At 32.3% G+C, this 27,533-nt stretch overlaps 1 protein-coding gene across 2 annotated transcripts in view; it reads right to left on the bottom strand.

Annotated features, from left to right (window-relative positions):
• LOC145303562 (RING finger protein 141-like) overlaps window positions 1-27,533 on the bottom strand; it is an 89,185-nt gene that overhangs the window by 11,250 nt on the left and 50,402 nt on the right. The window contains exons 5-6 of one of the 2 annotated variants that reach the window (XR_013873739.1): window positions 18,903-19,025; window positions 13,451-13,659 (exon numbers count right to left, since the gene is read on the bottom strand). Coding sequence is in view for 1 of the 2 variants with exons in the window: in XM_080145075.1 (XP_080001201.1) it covers window positions 13,503-13,659; window positions 18,903-19,025 (280 nt within the window). In the remaining variant the exon portion in view is untranslated. Of the gene's footprint in view, window positions 1-13,404; window positions 13,660-18,902; window positions 19,026-27,533 lie in introns of those variants that run through there. The other variant, XM_080145075.1, reaches the window with a different exon arrangement.

Genomic DNA, 27,533 nt, shown 5'->3' with positions numbered 1-27,533 from the left:
AATTTTGCACAACTTAGGTTTCATCAGCGCATAGAAAAAATACTTGTGTAACTATTCCTTTTGATGTGGTAACTTTAAGAAAAATATTCTCTAGTATCACACTATCCAAAGAGACCTTCATGTTATTTATTCATGCCATTACTATCTCAAGTAGTTAAATATAAATTCGACAAGTTCTCTCTCTCTCTCTCTCTCTCTCTTATGTGTGTGTGTATATGTATATATCGAATATTTTCGAATGACATAATGTTTGAAATTGTCTGAATGGTCACAAAACAATTGTAACAAATATGAAAATACACAATATGATGTTTTCATTTTTTATTTTTAATGTCTTGATCTTGTGAAAATATATATATATAAGTATTATTTTCTGAGACAGTGGGAGGAGACAACGCCAGTTTTAATAGTCTGAGAACACAAATCAGTCAAATTCAAATTAACAAGAAAATTTAGTATAAAATTAATTAAAACAATACTAATAACAACAATAATAATTACAACTATATATCGCCACATGCATATATCTTCAAGTTTTACAAATCGTAATGATGCTAGTTATCACAGACTGAGGATGGGGTTTAAAAAAAAAAAAAAGGTTATCATTTGAAGATTCTCAGTAGTAAAAAAAAAAAAAAAAGTGTACTCATCAATAAGCTTGGATATTTCTTCTCCATCCTGCAGCCATCTTGTAACCATCTTTAAGTAGATGCAATAATTTCAGTTTGTATTTCAGAGTTAAAGAGGTGTGTTGGTGGTGGTGGTGGGGGGTTAAATGAAAATTGGCGCACATAGTGGCCATGAAGATGACTAACAATTCACGTTTTAGGGTGTTAAAACATATTTTGCAGTTGCCAAACTATTTTTTAATGCAACTGATTTATCAGAATGGTTACTGTCAACTAATGTGACCTTCCTGCTTGTTATTCGGTGATTTAAACAAAAAAAAAATTGCATACATATGTGTGTGTGTGTGTGTGTGTGTGTTGGGATGATTAATCGAAATCAGAAAAAAAAATCAGAATGTTTGGAGGTATCAGAATCAGTATCGGAAAAATTGTACCTATTTTCCAATGCCAAAAACGATTCTTTTAATTAATTTTTTTTATTTATTTAAAACTTAATTTTCCACGATTGATATGAATGGTAGAATGATAAAATATATTTTTCATTTAAACAAAACTAAAATCTATAGATTACATCCATGCATGTGTACTTTTACATTATGCACATGTAACATAAGTCTTTACAGTGATCCGAAAGTAAAAATAAAATAAAATCAACAATTCTATAAATAAACATTTAGAGATTTTCAAAGAACTGGAATTGGTAATTGTATCAGAATCAGGGAACATATTGGAATCGTCCCATCACTATATATATATATATATATATATATATATATATAGAGAGAGAGAGAGGGGTAATCATCCACAAACAGTACTATTTCGCTCTACCCCAGCTCATAAGTGCACTAGCACCCATCCCTAGCCCGAGATTAAACTTACAACCATCTAGTTGATAGTCAGTAGTTTTAACCTCAGACTTATGGGATCGGTACTTGCAAACAATCTCATCAAATATCCATTTATATAGACATCCGCCCACTGCTTTTACAGTGCTCGACCTACTTGTTTATTTATAAGCAAACAAACAGTGAGCTTTACATAAACGCTAATTAGTAGCAAGTGAAATCCTTATACAAAAGTGCTCTACCCAAAGGAGAGAGGCTTATATATATATATATATATTAGTGATGGGACTATTGCACTCATTACTCTGTGTGTATGCATGTAGGCATACATATATATATATATATATATATATATATATATATATATATATATATATATATACACACACACACACAATTAGGTTATCAAAGTGTATATCTTTGACAAAGCAAAACTTACCAAAATAAAAAAAGCTCCACACTTAAAAATAATTAAAATATATTAAATAAAAGATGAGGTATAGAACATTCCAATCTAAACGTTATTAAGCCAGTTTTTATCTATATATACATTCTGTATAACTCTGGTCAGTCTCCTCTTTTGATGAGAAGCATTCAGTTTAGAAATGCCTTGACATAACTTAAGAGGTTTCTTTTTTTTCTTTTTTACTTTTCCTCATTGTTCTGATGATATAATAAAGTTATATATAACTTTCATTCCTCATCTTTCATTTAATATCTATCTATCCATCCGTCTCGCTTTCTCTATATATACATATCTATATATACGCGCACTAATATGAGTGTGTGTATATGTATCTATAGGAGTTTGTGTGTATGTGTACATGAATATGCGTCTGCCATTCTAATATTTGGTTTAACATTCGTTTTACATGCTGGCATGCTTTGGACGACTTTTAGAGATTGACTTCTGAACTACTTTATCTCTGGTCAGATCCTTATTTATCCCTCTTAAGTTCATTTTTATCATTTACTCTCATATTTTCTTGATATGGGAAAGTGAAGGGAGACATGAAAGGAATTGATAAGGATGCACTTGAGAGCAAGAGGGACAAATAAAGACCTGGGCAGAGGAACGTTCAGAAGTTATTTTCTTAAAGCCATACATGTAAAACAAACGTTAAACCAAATATGAGGATGATGAAACATTGACACACACACACACATATATATATATATAGTTTCTTCGCTATTATAGCAAAATCCAAAAATCAAAATATTTAATTTCAATTTTAAAAAATGGTATCTACTTAATCATATCTCAAAATTTGTAACATATCCAAAAATTATGAAAAACGATGGAGTAGAAAATTAATTAATAATGAAAACAGATTTCCAAAGTAGGAGTTACTTCAGAGTTGCCAGATTGGCCCATTTAAAGCCAAATTTTGCGAAATTACCTGTTTTGAAGCAATTTGGCCTTAAAAAATTATATTTTTTTTTTTTTTTTTGTAAATTTGGTTTTATATGAAAAAAAAAAATAATAATAATAATAATAATCCCTCACTCTAAAATCTGTAATAATTGTGTTTTCTTTTTCTCCAACACAAAATCGCCTAAAAAAAATAAAGAAGCCTATATTGGAGTAGGGGGGGATTAGATGAGGGTACTTGTTTAAAAAATATAAAACCGATAGAATGTATTATTAATATTCTTTAGCGTTTTTATCTAAAAAAAAATTTTTTATTTCCTCCAAAAGCATATGATTTCAATTTCATAGCAAACGACACGAATGTTTGGGAGTCAACATCAATATAGCTCAGATTTTACATCTTTAATATAGCCATTTATATAGCATTTATACAGAACATTTCACATTTGGTCATTTTTGGCTCTTTTTCCTGAAAAATTTGTCTTTAAATCTTTTTATATACTTCGGCAATCCAAGTTACTTCTCTTGTGTTTACCCTCTTCATTCAAAACAATATGGCCGCACTTTTTTCAAGAAGCATAAGAATATGTGATTTTTGTAATAATGCCGTAATATTTAACTAATTGCGACATGATGATGAGGTACATAACATTGCTTTTAGTTGAAATTGACAAAAACGTAAATAGTTATCATTGTTTATTAATGAAAACTCAATTTTTCTGCTGCAATAATGAAGAAGAATATATATTATAGATAGATAGATAGATAGATAGGCAGAGAAAGACGGAGAGACACAAAAGAAGTTTATAGACACCTCACAAAAATAATTTATTTATTGAAATTTTCGGCTTCCTTCGTCAACAACAAAAACTTTGAGCCATACAAAGCAATAGTAAGTCTGAAATATTGATATTTTATTCTAATTAACATTTTTTTTTATTACATAGGCATCACCACTTATCAAGGCCAAGAGGCCACTCGAGGATAAGGGTTAAAGAGTATACAGTAGAAATTGGGCAATATAGTAATCATAATCAATATAGTAACATTTTTTTTATGTTTCAAATGTACATATATATATATATATCCATTGTTTATCAACATTTACATATGACATGGGCCAAAGAAGTATTAGAATTCTCAGATCTAACCAATGATGGTGTACTTAATCAGTGTAAAATCATTACAAACCCTGAGATTCCACTTTCCACTGTTAACCAAATGATTGTCCAATTCATCAGCAAAGGAAGTAATATTATCTTGCCTCATTTCAATGAGAACCTTCTGACAAGTTTTCATTATTTTACACATTACCTCTCTCTCACACACATACATACATACACACAAACATGAACTAATAGACACTCCATACAAACAATTCATGTTTAAAGTCTTTCTTTTGTTGATGGCCAGCATTCAGAGTCGTACAAAACAGCAGTAAAAGTTCAAAATATCAATAGATAACAGTAGTTGATCATGCTTCAGATATCAACATATCTATCATATATCACCATTTAAATATGGTACAGGCTAAAGAAACATTAGAATTCTCAGAGTTTCAGAGTGACCATACTATGGGTTAATTCACAGGTATTAAATCACAACATATTTTAGGATTTCACTTTGCACTGTGAATCAAGTGATTATCCACCGTCTATCAGAAGCCTCAGACAACAGTCATCATCATAATAAGCGTGTTTATTTACGTCTTTCATGTGTGCTTGTGTGTGTGTGTGTATATATATATATATATAGACATGAATTTAATAGTTATTCTGTTTTTAAATCTCCAAAACAGTTACATGGTACACAGCTGATGATCCCCTTTTCTATTTCATAATTTAACTTGAGGTCCCTCGTTTATGCTTCACTGTTATGTTGTTGAATCTGTTTGTATTTGTTAATTTTCCAGCGGTAAGTCGGTTCATGCAAGTGCTAAGTTGGAAATATGTTGAACTTGGTTAATACCCTTAAGAATTTAAACTGCATTCTTTGTCTTTGTAATTTATTGAAAGCGTTTCTATACTATATGTGTACACATATACACATTATATGTGCATGTGTGGAGGGAAATATATATTTGGGTATATATATTTTTCAAAAATTTGTCAGAACTGTTTGATGTAAAAGTTTGATGAATGTAAACATTTAACAGAAAAATAAGTAAATAATGGTATTTTAAATTTCAATGAACAAGTTTTTATTCATTGGAATTTAAAATACCATTGTTTTTATATATATATATAGTCATCCACATACCGTACTGTTTCATTGTTTCACAGCTCATCAGTGCGGCAAGACAAGCAACTACCTATATATATATATATATATTATATAGCCATAAAAATGGCCAACATCCGGGCATTTACAATCTCATAAATTAGCCATTGGTGAACATTTATTACAGTGCCAGATCTGCACTGATGGATACACTGGTGAAACTTTCTCGGTTTTACACAGAGCGCACTTGAGAATTCACTTAAAAATTCTCGAAACAGTATCCATTAATTTACGCCAACCATCTCTGAAGAAAGAGAGTATACCCATAATTTGGAACTTATGGGTATTCATTGAGATTGTTTCCTTTTCTCCTATTCCCCATATGATTAAAAAAAATTTTTTTTTTTTTTTACCTTCACTAATAATTTATGGTCTTTTGGCGATGTTTTTTAAACAATGTTTTCTCCCCCGTTGCCAACGTTAATCTTGAAAAGAGTTGGTTGAAAGACATCTCGATAGGTTTTTTTTTTTCTGCCACACCCCTTATTTATCCCTTTTATCTAATTTATGTTTGTTAAGCATACAATTAGAGCTTAGGAGAAATATACTTTAAAAGTGTATTTTGGTTTTCTTTTTGAAATTTTCTTCTTTAATGGTTTATGTTTAAACTATAGGGAAAAAAAAACACAAAAAAACTAAACCCTCAACAATTAATAATGGCAGTATGTTCCGTGTTATTCAAATGTTTTATAAAATCATGTACCCATAAAAATCTTTTTATATATATATATATATATATATATATATATATATATATACATACACACACACACACCCACACACACACACAAAGGTTGAGGATATAAACGTCAAAAAGGGAGAAGACTGTTTTTATGTATTCCACTCTATGAAGAGCTCATTAGAAAATAAATATTTTGAAGAAAACAAAAAGTTACCACTTGTAAAAAGAAAGTGGAGAGGTCCATAGTAGGCGTCTTTAAGAGGTCAGTAATTAGTTATTTTTAAACAACTGTTGAAGTAATCATTTAATGTCATCACCCATTTTTTTTCCTTACTTTTATATTTTTTGTTTAGTCTTTTTATAACTTTCTGATATGTTTTTTCTTTAAATTTGCATGTGTGTATGAAAATGACATAATTTACCTATAACAAGTTAGCCCGTACCCTTTTTATAACAAGTTAGCCCGTACCCTTTTTATAACAAGTTAGCCCGTACCATTTTTATAACAAGTTAGCCCGTACCCTTTTTATAACAAGTTAGCCCGTACCCTTTTTATAACAAGTTAGCCCGTACCCTTTTTATAACAAGTTAGCCCGTACCCTTTTTATAACAAGTTAGCCCGTACCCTTTTTATAACAAGTTAGCCCGTAACCTTTTTATAACAAGTTAGCCCGTAACCTTTTTATAACAAGTTAGCCCATAACCTTTTTATAACAAGTTAGCCCATAACCTTTTTATAACAAGTTAGCCCATACTCTTGTATAAGTTATCTTACATTTTTTCTTTCTTAATGAAAACATGCTGAAGGTAGATATTATTTTGACTTTCTCATAGTGATCATAAACCTCACAAAAATATACAATATGGTATAAATAAAATACATTAACATAAAAAAAACATAATATGAGAAAGGAGTTGTGCTTGAAGGCTATGACAATGCAGTCTTGTAGGATAACACCTTTGAGTACGAGACAAGGAATAATGCCAATATTGAAAGATTTCAATCATTTTCAATTATAAAATATTCATTTAACAGCGTAATGTGTTGTACCAGGATGATAAATGTGGTGTAAAGTTCCCAAATTTGCAGGGTATACCTCATCTTCAAGAAGAAAAGGAGATATGTAAAATCACTGTAGTGTTCATGTTTATGCTAGAAGTCAGGAGGAGAGTTACACAGTTAGGCAGGTTCGCATTCTATTTAAATTATTTCTGAGATATGTATCAGCATTAGTATTCGTTATCGTTAAATAATATTACAACATTTATCAATAATAATTATATTATTTGATTATTACATGTTTTACTTATAATTGTTCAATTATAATTTTACTACCATGTACACCTGCATAAGTATAATATCTTTCTATCTATATTGTTTAATAATAGGGTCTAAGGGAGATATTTACTATGGCCGGATATTGGAGTAGAGTTACTTCCTTTTAGTATATTTTCTATACGTCTTTTTTCTTTTTTATTTATTTATTTTGTAATGCAAATATTTTTTTTACTTATTTACTCATAATTTATTAGCATATACTATTATTTATTATTATTGTTATCATTTAGTACTGTTTAGTCTAACAAGGTAATTGCTGGGGCAATTTTTGGAGTTAGTTAGAGTTATTTCCCCCTATGTAGTATCTTATGAATAAACTATAAAAATTACAAAAGAAAAAAATTTAAAAATTTAAAATTTAAAAATTTTTTCTTTTGTAATTTTTATAGTTTATTTATTTATTTATACATACTATTAGTTATTAAATTGTTTGTCCATTGTTGGTCAAGAATGTAATAGTAGTTAATTATATCATGGGTTTGTTTGGGTGTGTTGCTTTCTAATATTTTTATTATATATATTATTTTATTACATATAATCTTGTATTGAATGCTCCTAAAGAAAAAAAAGAATTTAAATTAGAATGATTTCTAGGACAGTGTTCATGAAAAGTGCAAGATAAAATTTTATAAAAGAGAAACCCACAAGGAAAAATATATGTTTAAAATAACGGGGAAAGCTACATGTGATATATGCACAATGACAGAATCACCTAGAAGCTAATCACATTTCAAAATAAGAGACATTCCTTCTGTTTAAAAGAAACTAACATGAATCGTCTCCAAAATCTTCAGATGAAAGTCCGAATAAGCACAACACAAAATGGTAAAGGAGTCAACATATATATATATATATATATATATATATATATATTATATATTTGTATTGTAACTCAACATCCGGTTTACGACTTCTGGTTGCGCATGCGTACATAATCAACGTGACAATAAAACGTATTGTTTTACTGTGTACGTTTTCAGCGTCCCAATTGTTATTTTTTTGTGTGTGTTTAAATTTAAAGATATATCAAAATTTGAATTTTACCTTAAGTATTACGGTATCTGTTCAGTGCACATTTACCTTTAAGTATGGCAAACCACTAATAATTCAATGGCTGTAAGTTGTTTTTTTTTCAAAAATAAACAATTATAAACAGAACGAATCATAGAAATCTATCTATATTCTTTTTTTCATTTTAATATCCTTTCATAGAAATGTTTCTGTTATGTCACAAAAAAACGATTTTCTTTATGTCACAAGCATCACGCTCATACAGTAATTCCATAGCTAATATAACATACTGACCCAACGGGTCACGGGTAGTCTAGTATAGTTTTAACGGTTAAAAAAACTCCCAAGACAGACACATACACACAGATGTGTGTGTGTAGGCAGCATTTTTTCATTCAAGCAGACATTATTAAATACAATGGCGATACTTTGTTTTATGATTTTTTTTTTTTTAATTATTATTTTTTCAATTTCCCATGTAATTTTTTTTTTTATATCAAAATCGAAAATATTGATGAAAGTTCCATAGTTATGAAAATTTGATAGTGCAAAGTATCGAACTTTCATTAATATTTCCGATTTTGATATAAAAAAGATTATACAGGAAATCGAAAAAGATAATAAAAAGAATCATAAAGCAAAGGATCTCCATTTTATTTAATGATATTTGCTTGAATATATGTAAGATTTGTTGGCATTTTTTAGCGATATTAACAACTTTAAAACACTATTATTTTAATTTTTTCCACTACCGTAGCGGTTTTTAAAGAGCTATATGCTCTTCTTGTTTATATATATATATATATATATATATATATATATATATATATATATATATATATATATATGAATGAGTCACCCTTATATTTTTATGGTATTTATATATATATATATATATATATATTATAGAGAATAAAAAAGCAAAGCTTCTGATAATGTATGTATACTTCAAAAGAGCTGGGCTCGAAGTACTGCAGAGATATGATAAACTCAAGAGGTATTTACCTAGAGCTATATTAATAGAGAGGATAAAAGCTCAATAATTGTAAAATTATAAATCAGCTTCAAAAGGAGAAACAAAATAAAAAACAGAGTAAATGTACAGTCGTTTCGGAAACGATATCCATTTATTTATTTAATATTGACAAATAAAGTATTTTTGGATACTGTCTCCTCATCAGCACAAAAAGGAGAAGGGGAGGGAAGACACCAAAATTAAACTAGCATATTGGAGTGACTATGGCAGATAAGTCTTTGAAATTTCAGACTTATCGTTAACAAGGAATATTTATTAATAATATTGTGTTCAAAGATAAGATTAACATGGAATATTACATATCCATAAATCTACTTACAGACTATAATGGAACCACTTTGGAACTACTTTTGTATAGAAGTTTACCTACCATACTCACTTCAATATGCTAGTTTAATTTTGGTGTCTTCCCTCACTTCTTTTTTGCGTTGAGGAGACAGTATCCAAAAATATTTTCTTTTGAAGCTGATATATATATATATATATATATATATATATATATATTAGGGTAGGTCGAGTCTGAAACTGTAAATAATCACATTTAAAGAAAGTTGCAAAATAATGTCAAATGTTACAAATATTTTTCTTTAAAAGACTTTAACCCGGTATATGTGTCACCGTCAACATGTGTCGCTTAAATAAAGCCCAGTTTAAACAAAAATAAAACAAAACAATAATAAATATTTCCAAGTTTATTAAACCTTTTCCTTAGAAAATAAATAAAAATATCAAAATTAAAAAGGAATAAAATTGCTATAATATTTCATATACAAATAATGATTTATACACATCAATTTATTTATCAGATATTTTAATGGAATTCACCGGTTGAAAACCCTCCTTTTGATAAAGCGTTTCCATTCTGTGTTTACTGTTTACTTTTTTAATCATCCCGAATATCTGGTGATGTTTTCATTAAAATAGATCTACCTTTTAAAAATACAACTAAAATAATTAATCTGATTGGTTATATTTTTAAGTTACTTTTTATTCTTAAAACAAAATATTTATAAGCTAAACGATCGTGTTCATTCTGTTTATGTTTTTAATTATAATGAAGTATTCCAAATATGACTTAAGTAATTATGTTTTATAATGAATGCTCTAAGGCAGTATTCTATATAACAGTGTTTATTCATTAAGAAACCTGTTTACGGGCTTATCTTGGAAAAAGTGCACATTAGTTTTAAATTCATGTATTTATTTTAAATTTTATCAAATGAATTTTTTTTTAAATATTGTATGTACTCATGTTACTGTGCTGAAATAATGTTATTCTTTAGGAACCCATTCTTAACCTGGGGAGAATATGTTTGCAAATATTCTGTACTGTACCTCACAATTTAATAAAAAAGATATTGTAAAACTTGAATTTACTTTGAAAATCCTATTTAAAAAATATTAAATAGGATAAGTGTATAAGCACTAAAAATATTTGTGTAATTTTATTTCTGAAAGTATAATTTTTGCAGGCATTTTAATAAAAATAGCTGGAAAATCTGTAATTTAAACTTGCAGTAAAAAAAATGTAATGAAATTTTCAAATCAACTTTCACCGTTAAATAAAACGCCTTGCTCTTGGATTTGAAAGCTATGGGCCTTCTTATACCCAATATTAATATCGGCGATATTATTATTGATAAATGTAAAGTGAAAACTGCTCAACAAAAACATGATGGAATTGTTGAAAATCTTATATGTATTGGAGTTGATGGGAGAATGAATAAAGACACATTTCTTTATAAGTAAATTGTGGAGGAAAATGGACAGAAAACTATGAAAAAAAAAAAAAGAGACCACAACACCATTTAACACCATATGAAAGTAAATATTTGAGACAGAGTTCTTAATAGTGATGCAATGGGTGCTGTTCATGCAGAGCAAGTGGTCAATGTTTTCTATGAATTCTACCGTGAGAATACTTTCAGGGCTATCCTTGTTGACAGCACAAATGCCAACACAGGTTCTGAAGGTTGAATGGTTGCCATTTTAGAAAAATATTTTTTAATTATTCACACAATTGGCTGCTCTTTGCATCATGATGAACTACCTTTCAGAGCCTTTTTAAAAACATGGATGGTTGCACAAATTGTCCTACAACATTCAGTGCCCCTTCTCTTTGGGGAAATTATGCTCAAATGATTAACCTCAAATATCATTTTCCACTATTAGCAGTCCTCTAGAGTCAATTTTGAAAATTGATGAAATATGTAATCTCAGTTGTGACCAAAGACTCCTGTATGAATACACAGTAGGTATTTCTAGAGATAAGGTTAACTCTAGGTATGCCTCCCGGAAAATTGGGCCTTTAAACCAAGCAAGATGGTTAACATTGGCCATCAGGGTCATCTGTTTATGGACTTATAGCTCACAACAAAACACAATTTAATAAATTTTATTATAAATATGTATGCCACTTGTTGGTTCAAAATTAAAAGAAATAAATTCTACAATCAGCAAGTACAAATGTTTCATATGATCCAGAGGATTAAGGAGCAGTCTCATGAAATAGACCAGATCACATTAAGAAATATACAAGGTAATTTGGTTGGTTGGTTGGTTGGTTGTTTTACAGCATATCAACCCTTTTCAGGTCATTTAATGCCAAATCCAGCGATTGTGAAGAAAAGGTTTTTAATAGAATATGTATATATTTTTTCCAGTCAGTTTCTATTTAACCCATAGTTGGGACCCTAACAGGTACTATCACACCGGGTCAGAGTGGACCTGGGAGCAATGGCAATTAAGGGGTGACTCCACACTCCCCAAAGCCCGCAAGCTGGGGCCTCACCATCGGATATAGTTTAAGGTCATATCCAGGACCATATACAAGGTAATACATTTTGTTTACTACCTAAAAACCTCCTATATTCTAATATAGTCAAATCTGAGAAAGATGAAGTGAGATAACAAGTTTTAAAAAGAATTTTAGTCATTAGGTAGGTAAATATTAATTCGTATTCGTACTGACTTGATTATTTATTCCAATTTATAGAATCGTTTTTAAAGATTTTTATCTAATTTCACTATAATTATTATAGTAGTACAGATCAGAATTTTGTAATAATTCAATTAATTAAATTTTATATTCATTCAGGAGTGAGGAGTCAACGAGGAAAAGGTTAAAAAGAATACAATCTATTAATTTTAATTCCACACATTGGACACAATAGATTTTATATTATATGGCATTTTTGAACCGCCAATGATGGAAGATTTTTCTAAATCTGAACTTCAAGAATGATCAATAAATAGAACTAAGCATTTCTTGTCAGATTTTCCCCTCAAATTCTCACAACATGGAATGGGCAGTTAAGTTACGAGAAGCTTCACAAATTATATATGGTTTGGAAGAAAGGCATCAACATATTACAGCCAAAGTTTTGAGTCAGAAATTGAGACCAGCATTTTGGTGTGAGGGCTCTTATATGGAGCAATTTGACTATATGTTAAGTTCTATTAAAATAGTGTTTGGTTTTTCCTTATTAGTTTGTTATATTTTCAATTATAACAGTAAAAAAATATTACTGCTAAATTCATAACGTTAAAAAGTAGTTTGCTAAAGCAGATACTGAAAGTAGGGGAGAAAGATTTTCAATTTGAAGATTTCTTTAATTAATATATTTATAAAATAAAAGGACATTCCCTGCTTTAAATACTAAAATTATTTGGTTTCCACACTAATATTCAAGCAAATCTAACAAAAACGAGGAATTTCCAGTATATTTTTGTCTACAATATTTGATGCCAAAACGTTGAAGTATTTGATTTAATTCTTTGCGTGAGTACTTAATAGATACATACACGACTTTTGGTAAGTGCAATTCTATATTTTAAGAAAAATCAGCCTACCCTAATATGTGAGAGAGAGAGAGGGGAAGAGAGAGAATGCAAGGGAAGGAGAGAGATATGATTAGAAGGTGTAGTTTGAATGGAGCTAATAAAACGGTTGAAAGAATATGAGAAAGACAAAGTGAAAAGCAGAGAGATAGAGTTAGAGAGAGAGAAGAATCTGATCTGACAAAGACAACAAACCCCATTGATTTCTATCTGAATCATTGCCAATGACACAACACAATAATCTGCATCTAAAGTTCTCACAAGTTTAGACGCCTCCTGTGGACACCTTCGCCTTTGTCTTACAAATTTAACAATTTCACTTATTTCACGCAGTCATCTGCTCTTTATCACATCCATTAATTTGGTTGGATATTTCTAATCCACACAATATATATATATATATATATATATCTCACCTATGTATGTTTATCGATAAGTATGTACGGATGTCGCGAAACAAGATGAGCATTATTGTGGGTTGCCAACGGTATCAGCCAAGCCGATAAGGTAACCTTTAACTTGAGAATCATACTCAGTGCTATCTGGCTTTTCGGTGAGTACCCAGGTGTCATCAGAGCCTTGCACATTTGCACGGCACACTGGACAGGTTCGATGAGAAATGTTCCTGGAATTTAAAAAGAAATTCTGTTAAATATCTGTAAGGTGCTGGTTTTTAGAAATAAAACAAAAAGCAACTTAATCAGCTTGGTTATTGAAAGCAATGACAATACAATTGAACACATAATTTGATAGAAAATCATGAGTCTAAGGTAAATAAAACAATATTGATGTATTCAATAATGATTTATCAAAGATGTCATGGAGTCTTATTTTTATATCAAGTTAAACCTACTTCTCAAAATGTCAACTCTAAGAACGCTTTTCATCTATAAACTAGAAGTGAATTATATATATATATATATATATATATATATATATATATACACACATATATATATATATATATATATACACACACATACACACACTAGCAGGAAGAGTCAATGCTGCCTGGGATTGAGGTGATGATCAACGAATGTTTCACACTCCCATATTTTTATTATCAAAATCAGTAAAATCACCCATTTTTCAATCAAATCGATTGATTGCCTGCTCTAGTTGGAGATCCATAGTGGTAGATTGGGAGGAAACTTTACATGCTTCCTTGCAGTGACTTCGTCAACACTATACCCAACCGAATGTTGATTTTATAAAATTATTATTATATATAACAGCTTGCATTAAAGTTCAAAATGCAATGGTCAAGTATCACGGTTTAATTAGGCTCTGAACAGAAACATTCATTTCGAATGCACCCCTGTCACATCAAAGAGCCTACTGTTGATTTTATATGAGAAATAATTTGCCTGATGGACTAATTTGCAAAAAAAAAATTTTTTTTTTTTAAAATAATGATAATGCTGTTCATCAAATTCCATCTGTGTATGTTTACAATATCACAGCAGCTGATATTTGGGCTTAACGATGAATGTCCTGGAAAAGTCACTTTTGATTAATGTTTAGTTTTAAAATATGCAAATGAAGAAATGATTTGCAGCAATTTTAAATGGTACCTCTTTTTTATCATAAATTGAACTCATTAATAAGAAAAAAATTAAAATAAAATGGCGAGTTACACCCGGGCTTGAACAGTGGATCATTCGATCTGTATTCAAGTGGTCTACTACTGAGCTAAATCTCCAGATGACAATAAATCTGTTTTGTTCAAGAAATGATTTGTTGATATTTTATTATTTCCCTTGACTGGTGTAACATAAAATATTCTTCAGTAAAAATTTGTTTTACTATCTTTAAGAGAGAAAGATAATTTTTAAGATCGGATTTTTTTAATTTTCGATACTTATCAAATGAATTTCTGTCAAAAACATATCTAAGAACACTGCCAGAAATATAAATTACCTTTGTGTGAAATTTGCAAAAGATTGGCTCAGACGTTTCGGAACCTATGAGGAAAGAACTCGCATACACACAAAGTGTAAAAGTGTAGATGTAGACATTATAAAACTGGATCTTGCTTGCTTGCATCTTGTCTTCAATAATCAGGTAATTCCATTTTTTTAAGGGATGACAAGTGAATTCATATGTGTGTGTGTGTGTATGGTTCAGAGGCTAAGGAATGAGGGTGGAGAGTTGTATGCTCTGGTTTTGATTCTAGCTGATGGCACTCAAGTCATGTATATTTTTATTTTGATCTTACTATGATATATTAGGCTTAATATAATAATCAATAGAGATTTTTCTCTATAATAATAATAAATATGTAATCTGCTTGAATTAAAATATCATATTTAAGCGTATCTTACAACTGGGTAACGCCAGACAACCTGTTAGCATATATATATATATATATATATATATATATATATATATATACTGTTTTAACAAAAACCAAGACTTCAAAAAATGAGTTGATAGCAACAACAAGTGTATTTCATTGTTAGTTACAATTGTTTCAAGACCATTTGGACAAATTCAAACAATATGTTGTTTGAAAATTTTCACAAAAACAGCCTTTCTTCAGACTTATTAAATAAAAAACACTTTAACAATAAAACATTAAGGAAAAGAAACATTCCCTTTATAAGGAAAAGAAAACGAGCGAGAACACTTTACCTGTCTGTATTTTTTTTAAAGATTTATATATCTACCTATTTTCGTATCTTTATTTAAAAAAAAAAATAAAAAACGAATTTCAAACTAAATATTAAACGATGTTACCACTAATTACCTATGCCCATTAAATATGTTTTATTAATACGATTTATCGATTTCTTAAATTAGATTTCTATATTTCTTTATGTAATTAAACTTTTTTTTTTTAAATATTTATTTTTTCATTTTCAATTTTTTTTCTTTTTAATTTTATTATTTTTTTCTTTTTTTAAACCAGAATAATCAACTAAGTTAAATCGTTACAAAACTACGTAAGAATTTGCTCAGTTTATTTACAAAATTATCTGCTAGCTTATTTATGCGATTTAGGACAGGTTTAAGTTAAAAACTTATTCAATAAGGAAATAAAGTCTAAACATTACTTTATATTTAGTTCATTTTCATTTTTCATTTAAAATTAAAGATCTCAATCTATTTATTATTTTTATCTTTTTTAATTTTATATTTTGTTTATTTTCATTCATCCTCTCCTATTAAGATTTACGATTATCGGATAATTTAGAAGTAGAAGGGAGATAATTCTGTAAGTATGGAATTTAAAAAAATTAATTGAAGTTATAAGATACCAAAATCCTAATAATTATTCCTAACGATATATATGTGTATGAATCCATAATTAAGCCCTAGTCCACCACCTCACAGCTGCTAAACTTCTGTCCAACCAACAGTATGGGTTTTGAAAAACTTGTTCTACTGCAGATATTCCAACTGTAATCTCTGAACATATATACTATGCACTGGATAAAGCAAGGGAGGTTACACAGTAGCCCTAGATATATCTAAGGCCTTTGACAGAGTATGGCACAATAGTCTTCAAGAAAAATCAGATCATATGATATTACTGGACGAATGCTTAACATAATTAAATCCTTCTTAAGAGAAGAGTCCAAGTTGTCCTCGAAGGTCGTACATCAAAACAATAGGCTATAAATGTGGGTGTATCTCGGGGATCAATCTTTGGACCTTTATTATTCCTGATATTCATAAATGACCTCCCTGATAAAATAGTCTCTGAGATGGGTATATTTGTTGACGACACCATGCTTTATAACAGATTTGAGGTGAAAACAAATGAACATGTATCCAAGGCAATAGCAGAAACCCTAAAGAAAGACCTCAGGTTTGTGGTGGAATGGGGACAAAAATTGATGGTCACATTCAATGCTGCTAAGACTAAGCTTCTTTCCTTTAATAATTACAAGAAAACTTCTCAACCACTAATAGCCATGACTAATGATGCATTACCTGAAAGTAGTTCATTCAAACTCCTCGGCTTAACATTCACAGGAAACAAGAGCTGGAACAGATACATTGAGTGAATTGCCAAGGTTGCTGCAAAGAAGGTGGGCTCTCTCTAGTGTGCTAGAAAGTTACTTACGCCTGAGAGTATCCTGTACCTCTACATTTGCCCATGTATGGAGTATTATTGCCACATTTGGACTGGTGCATCTGCTACTAGTCTCTCCCTCTTAGACAGGGTTCAAAAGAGAGTCGCCAAACTAATAGGTTCCATACTATCAGCTAGGCTTAAATCACTGTCCCATCCACAAAATGTTGCATTCCTCTGCCTACAACTACTTTAATGGTGAATGCTCAGACAAACTACAAGCCCTTGTATCCCCTCACCGTAAATACCCCCAACAAACCCGACAAGCAGCAAAATCTAACCCCTACACAGTAGAAATCCTTAGATGTAAGAAAGTCTTCTACTCTAATAGTTTCTTCCCTAGGGCTGCTACTCTTTGGAATTTCCTTCCGGGTCCCTATTTCCCCGACTGTAATGACATGCAGAAGTTCAAGTGTAAAGTAAACAGACATCTTGCTGCTCAGCTATCCACATAGAACCCCTACTAATTATGTCTCAGATAGTAGCCTCCTACATCGACATGGTACTGTGCCTTGTTTGAGGTGAAAATGCAATAAAAAAATTAAAAATATATATCATTAGTAATATCCATCAGCCTGAGTTCTTATTAGTTGGATGACTACACTCTTGTTGAGAAGAAATAGGCATAATAGCCACAGTTTGTTCTACTGATGAGCCCAAGGAGAGTGAAACTTGAGTCTAGGACTTTTAGTCTGAGACTTTCAAAATTTATTAGAGATGCAGCATTGTTCGATTGTGGAAATAATTATATATCATCCCACAGTCAAATATTCTAATGGACATACATAAAGGAGTTTTCTGTATGCATTTGTAATAGATTGGAGGAGGGGGGGGGGCTAATTATAAAAAAAAAAAGAAAGAAAGAATTGTGACACGTTGGCAGTCAGAAACTCCACTTAAACATATTTTAATTTAAAAATTTAAAAAAAAAAAAAAAAAAAAAAAAAATGGGACTTGAGTGCCATCAGTCAGCAGTGAAACCAAAAGCAAAATTTTGTCAATAAAAAATCATAAAATAAAATGTTGCGTGCTGGGCACAAACTTGCATAACTAAAGTAAGTAAGCAAATGTATTATTGATGCCCCCACGAGGACACAATGTTCCAAATTTAGCTATTTAAGACGAAAGAAGGTTTGCAAACCACGTCAAATGCAAGGTTTTATCTGACCTCCACTTCAAACAAAATGACATTTCTAAACAAAATAATATTTTCCAATTCTTTTACCCATGTCCAAGAGATCGCTCTTTCTAACGATACTGTCTTTGCACCTGTACAATGCAGATGGCAAAAGTTTTTACAAACACACACAAACATGCAGACGACTGAGATTTTTATAACAGATTCCTTGAGTAATGCCAGCATTTTCTTTCTAAATTAGTATATAAAATGTCTGGAAAAAAAAAACAAAAAAAACGACATCAACCTGACTAAATCTGGCCCAGTTGAACCCAGGGAATAGTTTTTTTTTTTTTAATAATGTCTATAAAAACAATCTCCAGACTATCCCTGAACTAAAATTAGGGCAGTGTCAAGAGAGGAATGTGTCACAATTATTGGCAATTTTGTATGGTGTATCCATGCGTACTTAGCATTGAACAGCTATAAAATAAAGGCTGTTGGATATTCATGATTGAAACTTGGTGGACAAGCCATGCATAAACTGAAGTTTGTGTGTACCAAATATGGTCATATTGCAGAAAGAAGTGTGAATTTTATTAACGATTTATAGTTGCCAATTTTTTGGGAGGGGCTGTATAATACAGTAATTGTAATTGTATAGACTCACCATGAATCAATGCAAATCTCACAGAAACAATGCATGCAAGGCAGGATTATTTCTGATTTTCTTTCCATGCAAATACAACATTCTTCATCTTCCTTGTCTGAAGCCAATCCAATTTGTTCCACTCTGTAAATAAGAACAACAGGATTTAAATGTTCATCAAAAAGAGCACATATTTTTCATTGTTGTAGTAATAAACAATCACAATTATTTCATTTTCTTACTAAAAGTTTAAAAAAAGAAAAAAAAAAAGATCTGCTCACTGATGAAAGCGGGTGATGATTTGAATCTTGTTCTTCTTCATCATTGTAACAAAATTCAAAAATTGAAGTACTGAATTTCAAGTTAAACCAATGGTATCTACTGAATTTCAAGTTAAACCAATGGTATCTACTGAATTTCAAGTTGTTACATGAAAAGGCTTGTCCCCTTTTCATGTAAGTAAAAAAAGAGAATTAGTTAAATGAAAATAAAATCAGATAAAACGGGAATCGAACCCTGTAGATAAGTTTTAAAGAACAATAGGTTTTAAATGGAATGTCCAGTAAATTGTTGATTCTGTTAAAATATTTAATAAATACAAATTTGGCTGGAAACTATTCACATTCTTAGAAAGAATGCATAATAAAATATGGGTTATAGAATTAGAGGAGTGGGTTAAATTCCTTTGTAAAACAACAAGTAGAATGGGAAATTTCCTGGTCGTCAGAAACGGTTTCAAAAACGTGCAAATCGCGCATGTTGATGACACATGACTTATAGTCACATTGAGCAGACATAGGTGATTTCTAAATATAGGAAAGAGTTCGAAGTTAGTAAGGGGAGTCAAGGAGTCAGGGGAGTTAGATCAGTCCGACCAGGGAAGCAGAGAGGTTCAGACCGAATCTTGGCACCATCTGGAAGCGAGAGGGTTTTAAAAGAAGAAGATGTAAAGAAACTTTGAATTCCTGGATGCAAAGCCATTGACCGGTCATATGGAAGAAATAAATGATCATCATGTTTTTCATAACATGCGTCTTCATGTTGTAATTCAACAGAAAAGGTATTGTTCATTTATGTTATAAGAACCTTTGATAAAATCATCACCTAAAAAATATATGTTAGAAAGTATATGTGTAAAACTATAAATGTTATAGAAACACTCCCGTTTCATACAGAACTGTCAAAAGCATAAATGCCAATCTCTCGGTCTATCTATCTATATATCAAATCGCCTCTCAAAGTGTATTAATATGAACTTTATGTTTATAAAAATGTACAACTGTCTCTCTCTTTATATATACTTGTTAATGTCTCCATCTCTTACAAAATGAACACTCCTAAAACTCTAATCTCTCCTAAGACTGTCTATTACTCTAAGACTTTCTAATACAAACAAGAACACTAAATAAGAACAACGAAACATATACGAATATTTAGTACCTTTCGTCTAATAATAACAGTCTTTACATAACAAAGTTAAACCAATGGTATCTACTGAATTGTTATGTTGCAGTAATGAAAATATCCAAAAATTACAAAAAACGATAAAAAAGAAAATTTATTAATGAAAACAGTTTTCGAAAAAAATTTCAAAGGTGTAAAAAATCAACAGCATAAAGTCAGGGGAAGTAACTCAGTTTTGTTACAAATATATATAGGATATGCAAAATATACAATTAAGAGATCATCTCATTTGCATATAACATTAAGAAAAATCGATTTTATTAAATAGCGGTATCTTAGTTAATGTTTCTAACAAGAGAATTGTTTTATGTGTTCTATTTAAAATTGATATTTTATAAACTTTAAACAATAATTATATTGATAACATATGTTACAATATTTTTGTACTATAATGGGGTATGATCCCGCACAGTCGGGAGATTCTATTTATAAACGATGCTGCTAGGAACTGACAACTCAAATTAATTCACGTTCTGCTACCAACCAATCAGAAACCAGAATTGCTCCATAAATATTAAACCTTTCTGTAGCAATTTCACATATTTTCTTCGTGTCAACCAGGGTTGCGGAGTCTGATGGTGAAAGTCTGACTCCTTGAATTTCTAGAATGCCGATTCCGACTCCAACTCCTTTGATATCTTAGACTCCAACTCCAGACTCCTATGTGGAAATCTATTCTGCAGATCCATATCCCAGCCTCCCACATCTATTCAGCATGCATTTTATAATAACTTTATGTTTAACATTCACTTGTATGATAAATATACTCAAATATACACTCTACCAGCTCTATTTATTTTATTTATTTATTTAAAAAGTTAACTCCTAACAAGGCATATCACCACTTGGACGAAAAAGGCTACTTTTTGAGACCATGTCTAGGAAATATTAGCAAGATGTCGGTTTATGTTACATTTAAACTTCTGCATATCAGTACAACCAGGAAAGCAGGTAACAGGAAGGGGATTCCAAAGTCCAGCTGTTCAAGGGAAGCGACTATTAAAATAGAATGCTTTTTGGCATCTAGGGACCTCAACAGGGAAAGGGGTGAGATCTTATTGCTAAACGGGTTTGTCGGAGATATGTATGGAGTAGAAGTGCAACGAGTTCATCAGAACGCATTCCATTAAAACATGCACAGAGATGCAACATTGTGACGATGGGACAAGAGCTGGAGCTGATAAAGTGGGACCGATTAGATTGACAACTCTTTTTTGGAACCTATCCAAGATGAGGAGGCTAGTTGTAGATACACCAGCCCAGATGTGGCAACAATACTCCATGCATGAGTGAATGGTGGCCTTGTAAAGGTACAGGATACTCTCAAGTGTGAGGAGTCTTCTAGCTCGATAGAGGGAACCCACCATCTTTGCAGCAGTCTTTGCAATGTCCTTTATGTATTTGTTCCAATTTATATTGCCCACAAAGTAAAATATGGTAAAATAGTCTCAAAAAAGGAGTTTGAAAATAGAAAGGATGTGTCTTCTATAGTATCAGATCTGATTGAATGGTTAATTATAGGCATAGACTGATTCATACCATCAAAAAAATTCCAACAAAAACCTAACAGCCAGCCATGGTTCTCCCCTAATGTGCTGCTGCCATCGCGCACAGAAATCACTTTTTCCATAGCTACCAACATAATAGATGTACTGAGACTAAAGCTGCTTTCAGAACTGCCAGCAACCACTGTAAAAGAATAATAAAAAATGCAAGAGAGCTATATGCTCAATCTGTTAAATCCAAAGTAGCTGAGCAGTGGCTTGGTTCCCACCAGTTCTAGCAAATAGCAAACAGGATCTTGAACAGAAGCGTGCGTTCTATCCCAACTATCATCAATGGACCTCGTCAGCATCAGACAAGGCCAGACTATTTGCCAAGAACTTTGCAGCTAATTCTACCCTATGCGACAATGGCCATCAACTCCCTGTATTTCCTCCTATAACAGACAACACGCTATGCAACATACAAATATCTGTGCGTGAGGTCGCCAAGCTAATCAAGAACCTTGATTCCAGTAAAGCAACTGACCCTGACAGCATTCCAGTTATAGTGCTGAAAAAGCTCCAACCAGAACTTGCCCCCATACTTACAAAACTCTTTAAGTGTTGCCTTAAGGAGAAGTGCTTTCCAACACCCTAGAAAACCTCATCAGTATGCCCTGTATTTAAGAATTCAGGTGAAAAGTCATCTCCCTCTCAGTACACGCCAATAAGTCTCCTGTGTGTCATGAGTAAGTTGTTGGAATCCATATTAAATAAATATGCATCCAAAACCAAGCTTCTATCATTACATCATCAACGCTCTGATCCCCATCTGGCATCAATTGAAATGGGTGGCTCTCGTCTTGGGGAGGCTCCATGTTTTGATGCGTTCCCTGATTATTTCAGTATGCTTTCTTTTGGCTGTCACTATGATTTCTAGCATCTACAAATTTTTCCTATTTGTACTTGATTTATGACGTACAAACCGGCAGAATGCATGCTGTTTTTATGCCATAGCAGCTGCACAATCTGTAGTGAACCATGGAGGCGAGTGGGGTTTGCTATAATACTTCCGTGTGGGAACATGTGCTTCAATTCCCACTTTGCATCATTCAGTTGTCTCATTGGCACAATGTTCAGCAGGAAAAGAGAAAATATCACAACATGTGTTCTCTAATGGTTTCCCAGTAAGCTCTGTTGTAGTATTTTGTGGTTGTGAGCAATGATTCCTCACCTTTAGGTTGGGATTTAAATGTGATGTCAACTGATACTGAGGTGGTCTGCATTTCCAAGTGTACTGTCGCATTAGTCACACCATCCTCAGATTCTGCGGTGAGGAATAGGTCTAGAAGTAAAGCTGGTAGGCAAGTTGGAAACATTACTGTCTGTGTGATGGGCTTTAGAGAAGCTATAAGTGGAGCATCCAACTGCATCTGTGTAACCTGAGAAACCAAGCCAATTTTTATGGTGAACATTAAAGTCACCAAACACATGTATTAGGGTGTTACTATCTAAGGAGAGAGTTGCATCTATACTATCAGAGACATGATCGATTAGGGTACAATTCTGACTTGAGGAAAAACGGCAGAGAAAATATAAGTAACTAATGCATTGATGAAATGTTAGTCAAAAGCACATAAAAACCTGGTCATCTGATTCAAAATCTTTCTCTAGTTTAAGGAAGGGTTCTACGAATATAGACTCTAAGCACGTGCATACATACATCCGAGTCCTTACGGCAAAGAGGGAGGTATCCTGTCATGTTTAAGTAGTTAGAGAGGATTGAAGAGTGTAAGTTTGTTTCACTTAATGCTAAGATATCCGGGGAGTTTAGTAAAAGGTAAGACTCTACATCATCTATATTACCTCTAAGCCCACAGATATTTGTGAAAGCGCGCCTGAAGACAGAGGCGAATTGGTTTTGTTTGGGTGGCTGTCTGGTTTTGTTGTGATATTTGTTTGGGTTTTCATTTAATTATGTTTTTGTTTAATGTTAGGTTAGAGAAGAGTGTTGAGCAAAGTGGGCCTGTTTTGATGCTAAATACACACACACAGTGATCCATTAGCCGAGTCCAGTCTAGAATGTGTAGTCTTATGAAAGCCAACCAGATATAGCAGGAGGGTCCCTTTTCATACGCAACATGGCACTATAACTATCCTGATATTATATATCTGATGATAGAGCAGCCAGTCTACGTGTTACCAAAATGTTAGAGCTCATGTACTGCCAGTCGGAAACAATAGGAAGACAAACTGTCAATTAGTTACCCTCAACCTCTCAGACAAGACCGGCCCAAACAAGTCTAGTAAGCACACGTGGCATGCAAGCAAATGTTCTTAGTTCTGAGAGAAAGAGAGAAATTTAAAATAGGGAATAGGGGAACAAAGTTCAATGTCCTAGTCAGAAAATAAGGCCAAGCATAGGGTGACTCTGGTGAGTCCCTGGTATCTCTGGCCTGACTAATAGGCAAAGAAGAAGCGTGAAATAGGAAGAGACTATCTACTCTTCAAGCAAGTTACGTTTGCAAACCGGGAATTTGTTTGAGTCACCAGCTCCACGAAGGTTGTCAACCATGATTGAGGAGGCCTCTCTCTCTCAGTTTTGTTATCAGTTTTCTTTCTCTTAGATGGATGATCTGACAAGATCTATGGGTCTATCACACTGAGAAGGTTAACCATGCGCCTGGTTTCTACACCAGATATTTCTGCGCCCCCGCATGGATGAAGATATTGAGTATCTTACTTGAAGTTTTTCTCTATTCTTCATAAATAAGCGCAGGATTGGGATGATTCCATTCTAACATTTACAAGAAATTTTATTTTTCAAGTACTGTGAGAAAGCCAATCTGCTCTAGCAACTAATTTGTATTAAAATGAATGAATAGGATATTAATAATTATTTGACTATGTAAGAGAATATAAAGCAAAGAAAACAAAAGAAATGATGGAACTAGATCTACATAAAGCGGTTCCACACAACACAGATATATAGATGCACTTAACTTGGTGTCCTTCAAGTAATCCATGTTGGTCTAGCTAAAAGACTAGTATCTCCACGTGGAATGAATTGGGGTGCAAAGATTAGCATTTATTTGAGAGCAGTAAGAGGGAGGGAGGAAGGATCTGCCTTAAGAGCCAAATGTGTGCTCTGATTTTAATACTTCCTTTTTTTATTTAATTAAAACGGAATAATTTTCAATTTCTATATTAATAATTTAAAACATACAAACTCATTTACCAAACATGATGAATGCTAGAAAAAAAGATGCGTATTTCCAATTTTTCTATTATGTCTATACATATATTGCTAACTATTACTAATATATTACAAACAAATGACACGTGAGAAAAAATCTGGGAAAATAGTTTCAAGTGCGTAGATAGTAAAGAATATAGAAATGAAATAATACAATAAAATAAATTAATTTTTTAGTAATATCGATTTTAAAGGCAGATTAAGGGATGGTAAAAATTTTAAATAGATTAAAGCTTTTTTTTAAATGCAAGGCCATCTTACAATATTTCATTATCATTTTATTGTATAACATGGGGAGTAGACTCGGCAGTTAAAATGAATTCAGATAGGAATGGGAGTTTGGAAATGTGGTTTAAAATACACTATAAATAACTTTAAAAACACAAACTAGTTTATAGAATAAGTTAAAATAACATAGGGATAAAAAAATTACAATTAAATTTTATTATGCTTTCAGTTTAAAAGGGACTACAATATTTTGGGATAAGGAAATCTCTTTAGGTCATGGCATTTCAAAGCTAAACTGTTCTCTTCAGAAGAGGGGAGTAAAGACACATTATAGAGAGAAGAAATTTTTAAAAAGATAATATTGCCTTTATGGAAAGAGGATCAAAGGAAAAACATGAAGCTGTACTGAGACTAAAGCCGATTCTAGGACTGCCAGCAATCACTATAAAAGAGTAATAAAGAATGCAAGAGAGTTGTATGCTCAGTCCGTTAAGTCCAAAGTAGCTAAGAAGTGGTTGATTCTCACCAGTTTTGGCAAATAGCAAACAGGATCCTCAACAGAACATGTGCTCTATCTCAACTATCATCAATGGATCTGATGTAATCTCGTCAGCATCAGACAAAGCCAAACTCTTTGCCAAGAACTTTGCAACTAATTATACCCTATCAGAAAACACTATGCGACATACAAATATCTGTGCGTGATGTTGCCAAGCTAATCAAAAACCTTGATTCCAGTAAAGCAACTGACCCTAATTGCATTTCAATTATAATGCTGAAAAAGTTTCAACCAGAACTAGTTCCCATACTTACAAAGCTGTTTAAGCATTGTCTTAAAGAGAATTGCTTCCCAACACCCTTAAAAACTTCACCAGTATGTCTTGTATTTAAGAATTCAGGTGATTGGTCATCTTCCTCTGAGTACAGACCAATCTTGTGTGTCATGAGTAAGTTGCTAGAATCCGTGTTAAATGGAGAAGTAGTTAACCATCTCAGCAAAAATAACCTTCTTAGTCACATGCAATATGGTTGACGCTAAATATACATACACACAGTGATCCATTAGCCGAGTCCAGTCTAGAATGTGTGGTCTCATGAGGAGTGTAACTTCAAAGCAGATACTAATTCTTTGATACTAACTCTATCAATCCTAACTATCCATGCGGGGGCATAGAAATACCTGGCTTTGAAACCAGGTGCAAGGAAAACCCTCTCAGTGCTAATGTACCAGTAGATCTCATTAGGTCATCTATCTAGGATAGGGAATACTCCGATATGTAAACCTATGCCATTGACCTCACATGTCTTGGCACCAAACAGGGGAGGGAGGCCTCCTCATTTCTGGATGACAACCTCCCTAGAGCTGGTGACTTAATCAAATCACTGGTTTGCAAACCTAAACTGCTTAAGGAGTAGTTAGGCTCTGCCTATCTATACTCCATACTCCTTCTTTGCCTATTAACCAGGAGCAGAGGTGCGGCTACAAGGACTCATTAGAGACGCCAAGTGCTTAGCCTTGTTTCCTGACTAGGGCAATGAATGCCGTCCCCCACATTTGCCTTATTCCCTTTCCTTATACCCGAGTATCTTGGGGGTGCTTATTTACCACATATGCTAACATGATCGGACTGGGTCACTCCTGTCGGACAGGTTTGAGGGTACCGGTTTGACAGTTGCTGGTTGTTGTTTCCAACTGACAGTACAAAAGCCCTAACACTTTGATAGCACTTAGAGTGGCTGTTCTGTCATCAGTTGTGTAATATCGGGATATTTGTAGTGCCATGTTGCACATGGAAAGGCCCCCTGCACTCATCTCTGGTGGACATTCCCGAGACCACATTCCTGTGGATAAGGAGCCGGCTTATGGTCTACTCGTGTTGCATGATGGTGGCTATGCACACCTGTTTTGCATAGCACCTCAATCTAGATCTGAAACTATGAAATAGAATGAAATGACAGCTCAATCTAAAAAAATGTTCAAACCAGACACACACTCACGCCTCTTCCCTTGAGGCTTGCATTTACACATATCTGAGGACTTAGAACTAACTTAGATGATGAAGAACCATTTCTCCTAGCAAACTCCTCGGATATCTTAGCACTAAGTGAAACTAAATTTCACTCCTCCATCCTCTCTAACATCTTTAACATGTCTAGTTATCCTCCACTTTGTCCTAAAGACTTTAACAGGAACGGACTTGGAGTCTATATTTGTAACAC

The sequence above is a fragment of the Euprymna scolopes genome, chromosome 19 (genome assembly GCF_053919585.1).
Source record: "Euprymna scolopes isolate OS-2025 chromosome 19, ASM5391958v1, whole genome shotgun sequence".
NCBI classification, from domain to species: Eukaryota; Metazoa; Mollusca; class Cephalopoda; order Sepiida; family Sepiolidae; genus Euprymna; species Euprymna scolopes.
The sequence above is the reverse complement of the archived record's forward strand: the minus strand, read 5'-3'. Positions and strand labels throughout refer to the sequence as shown.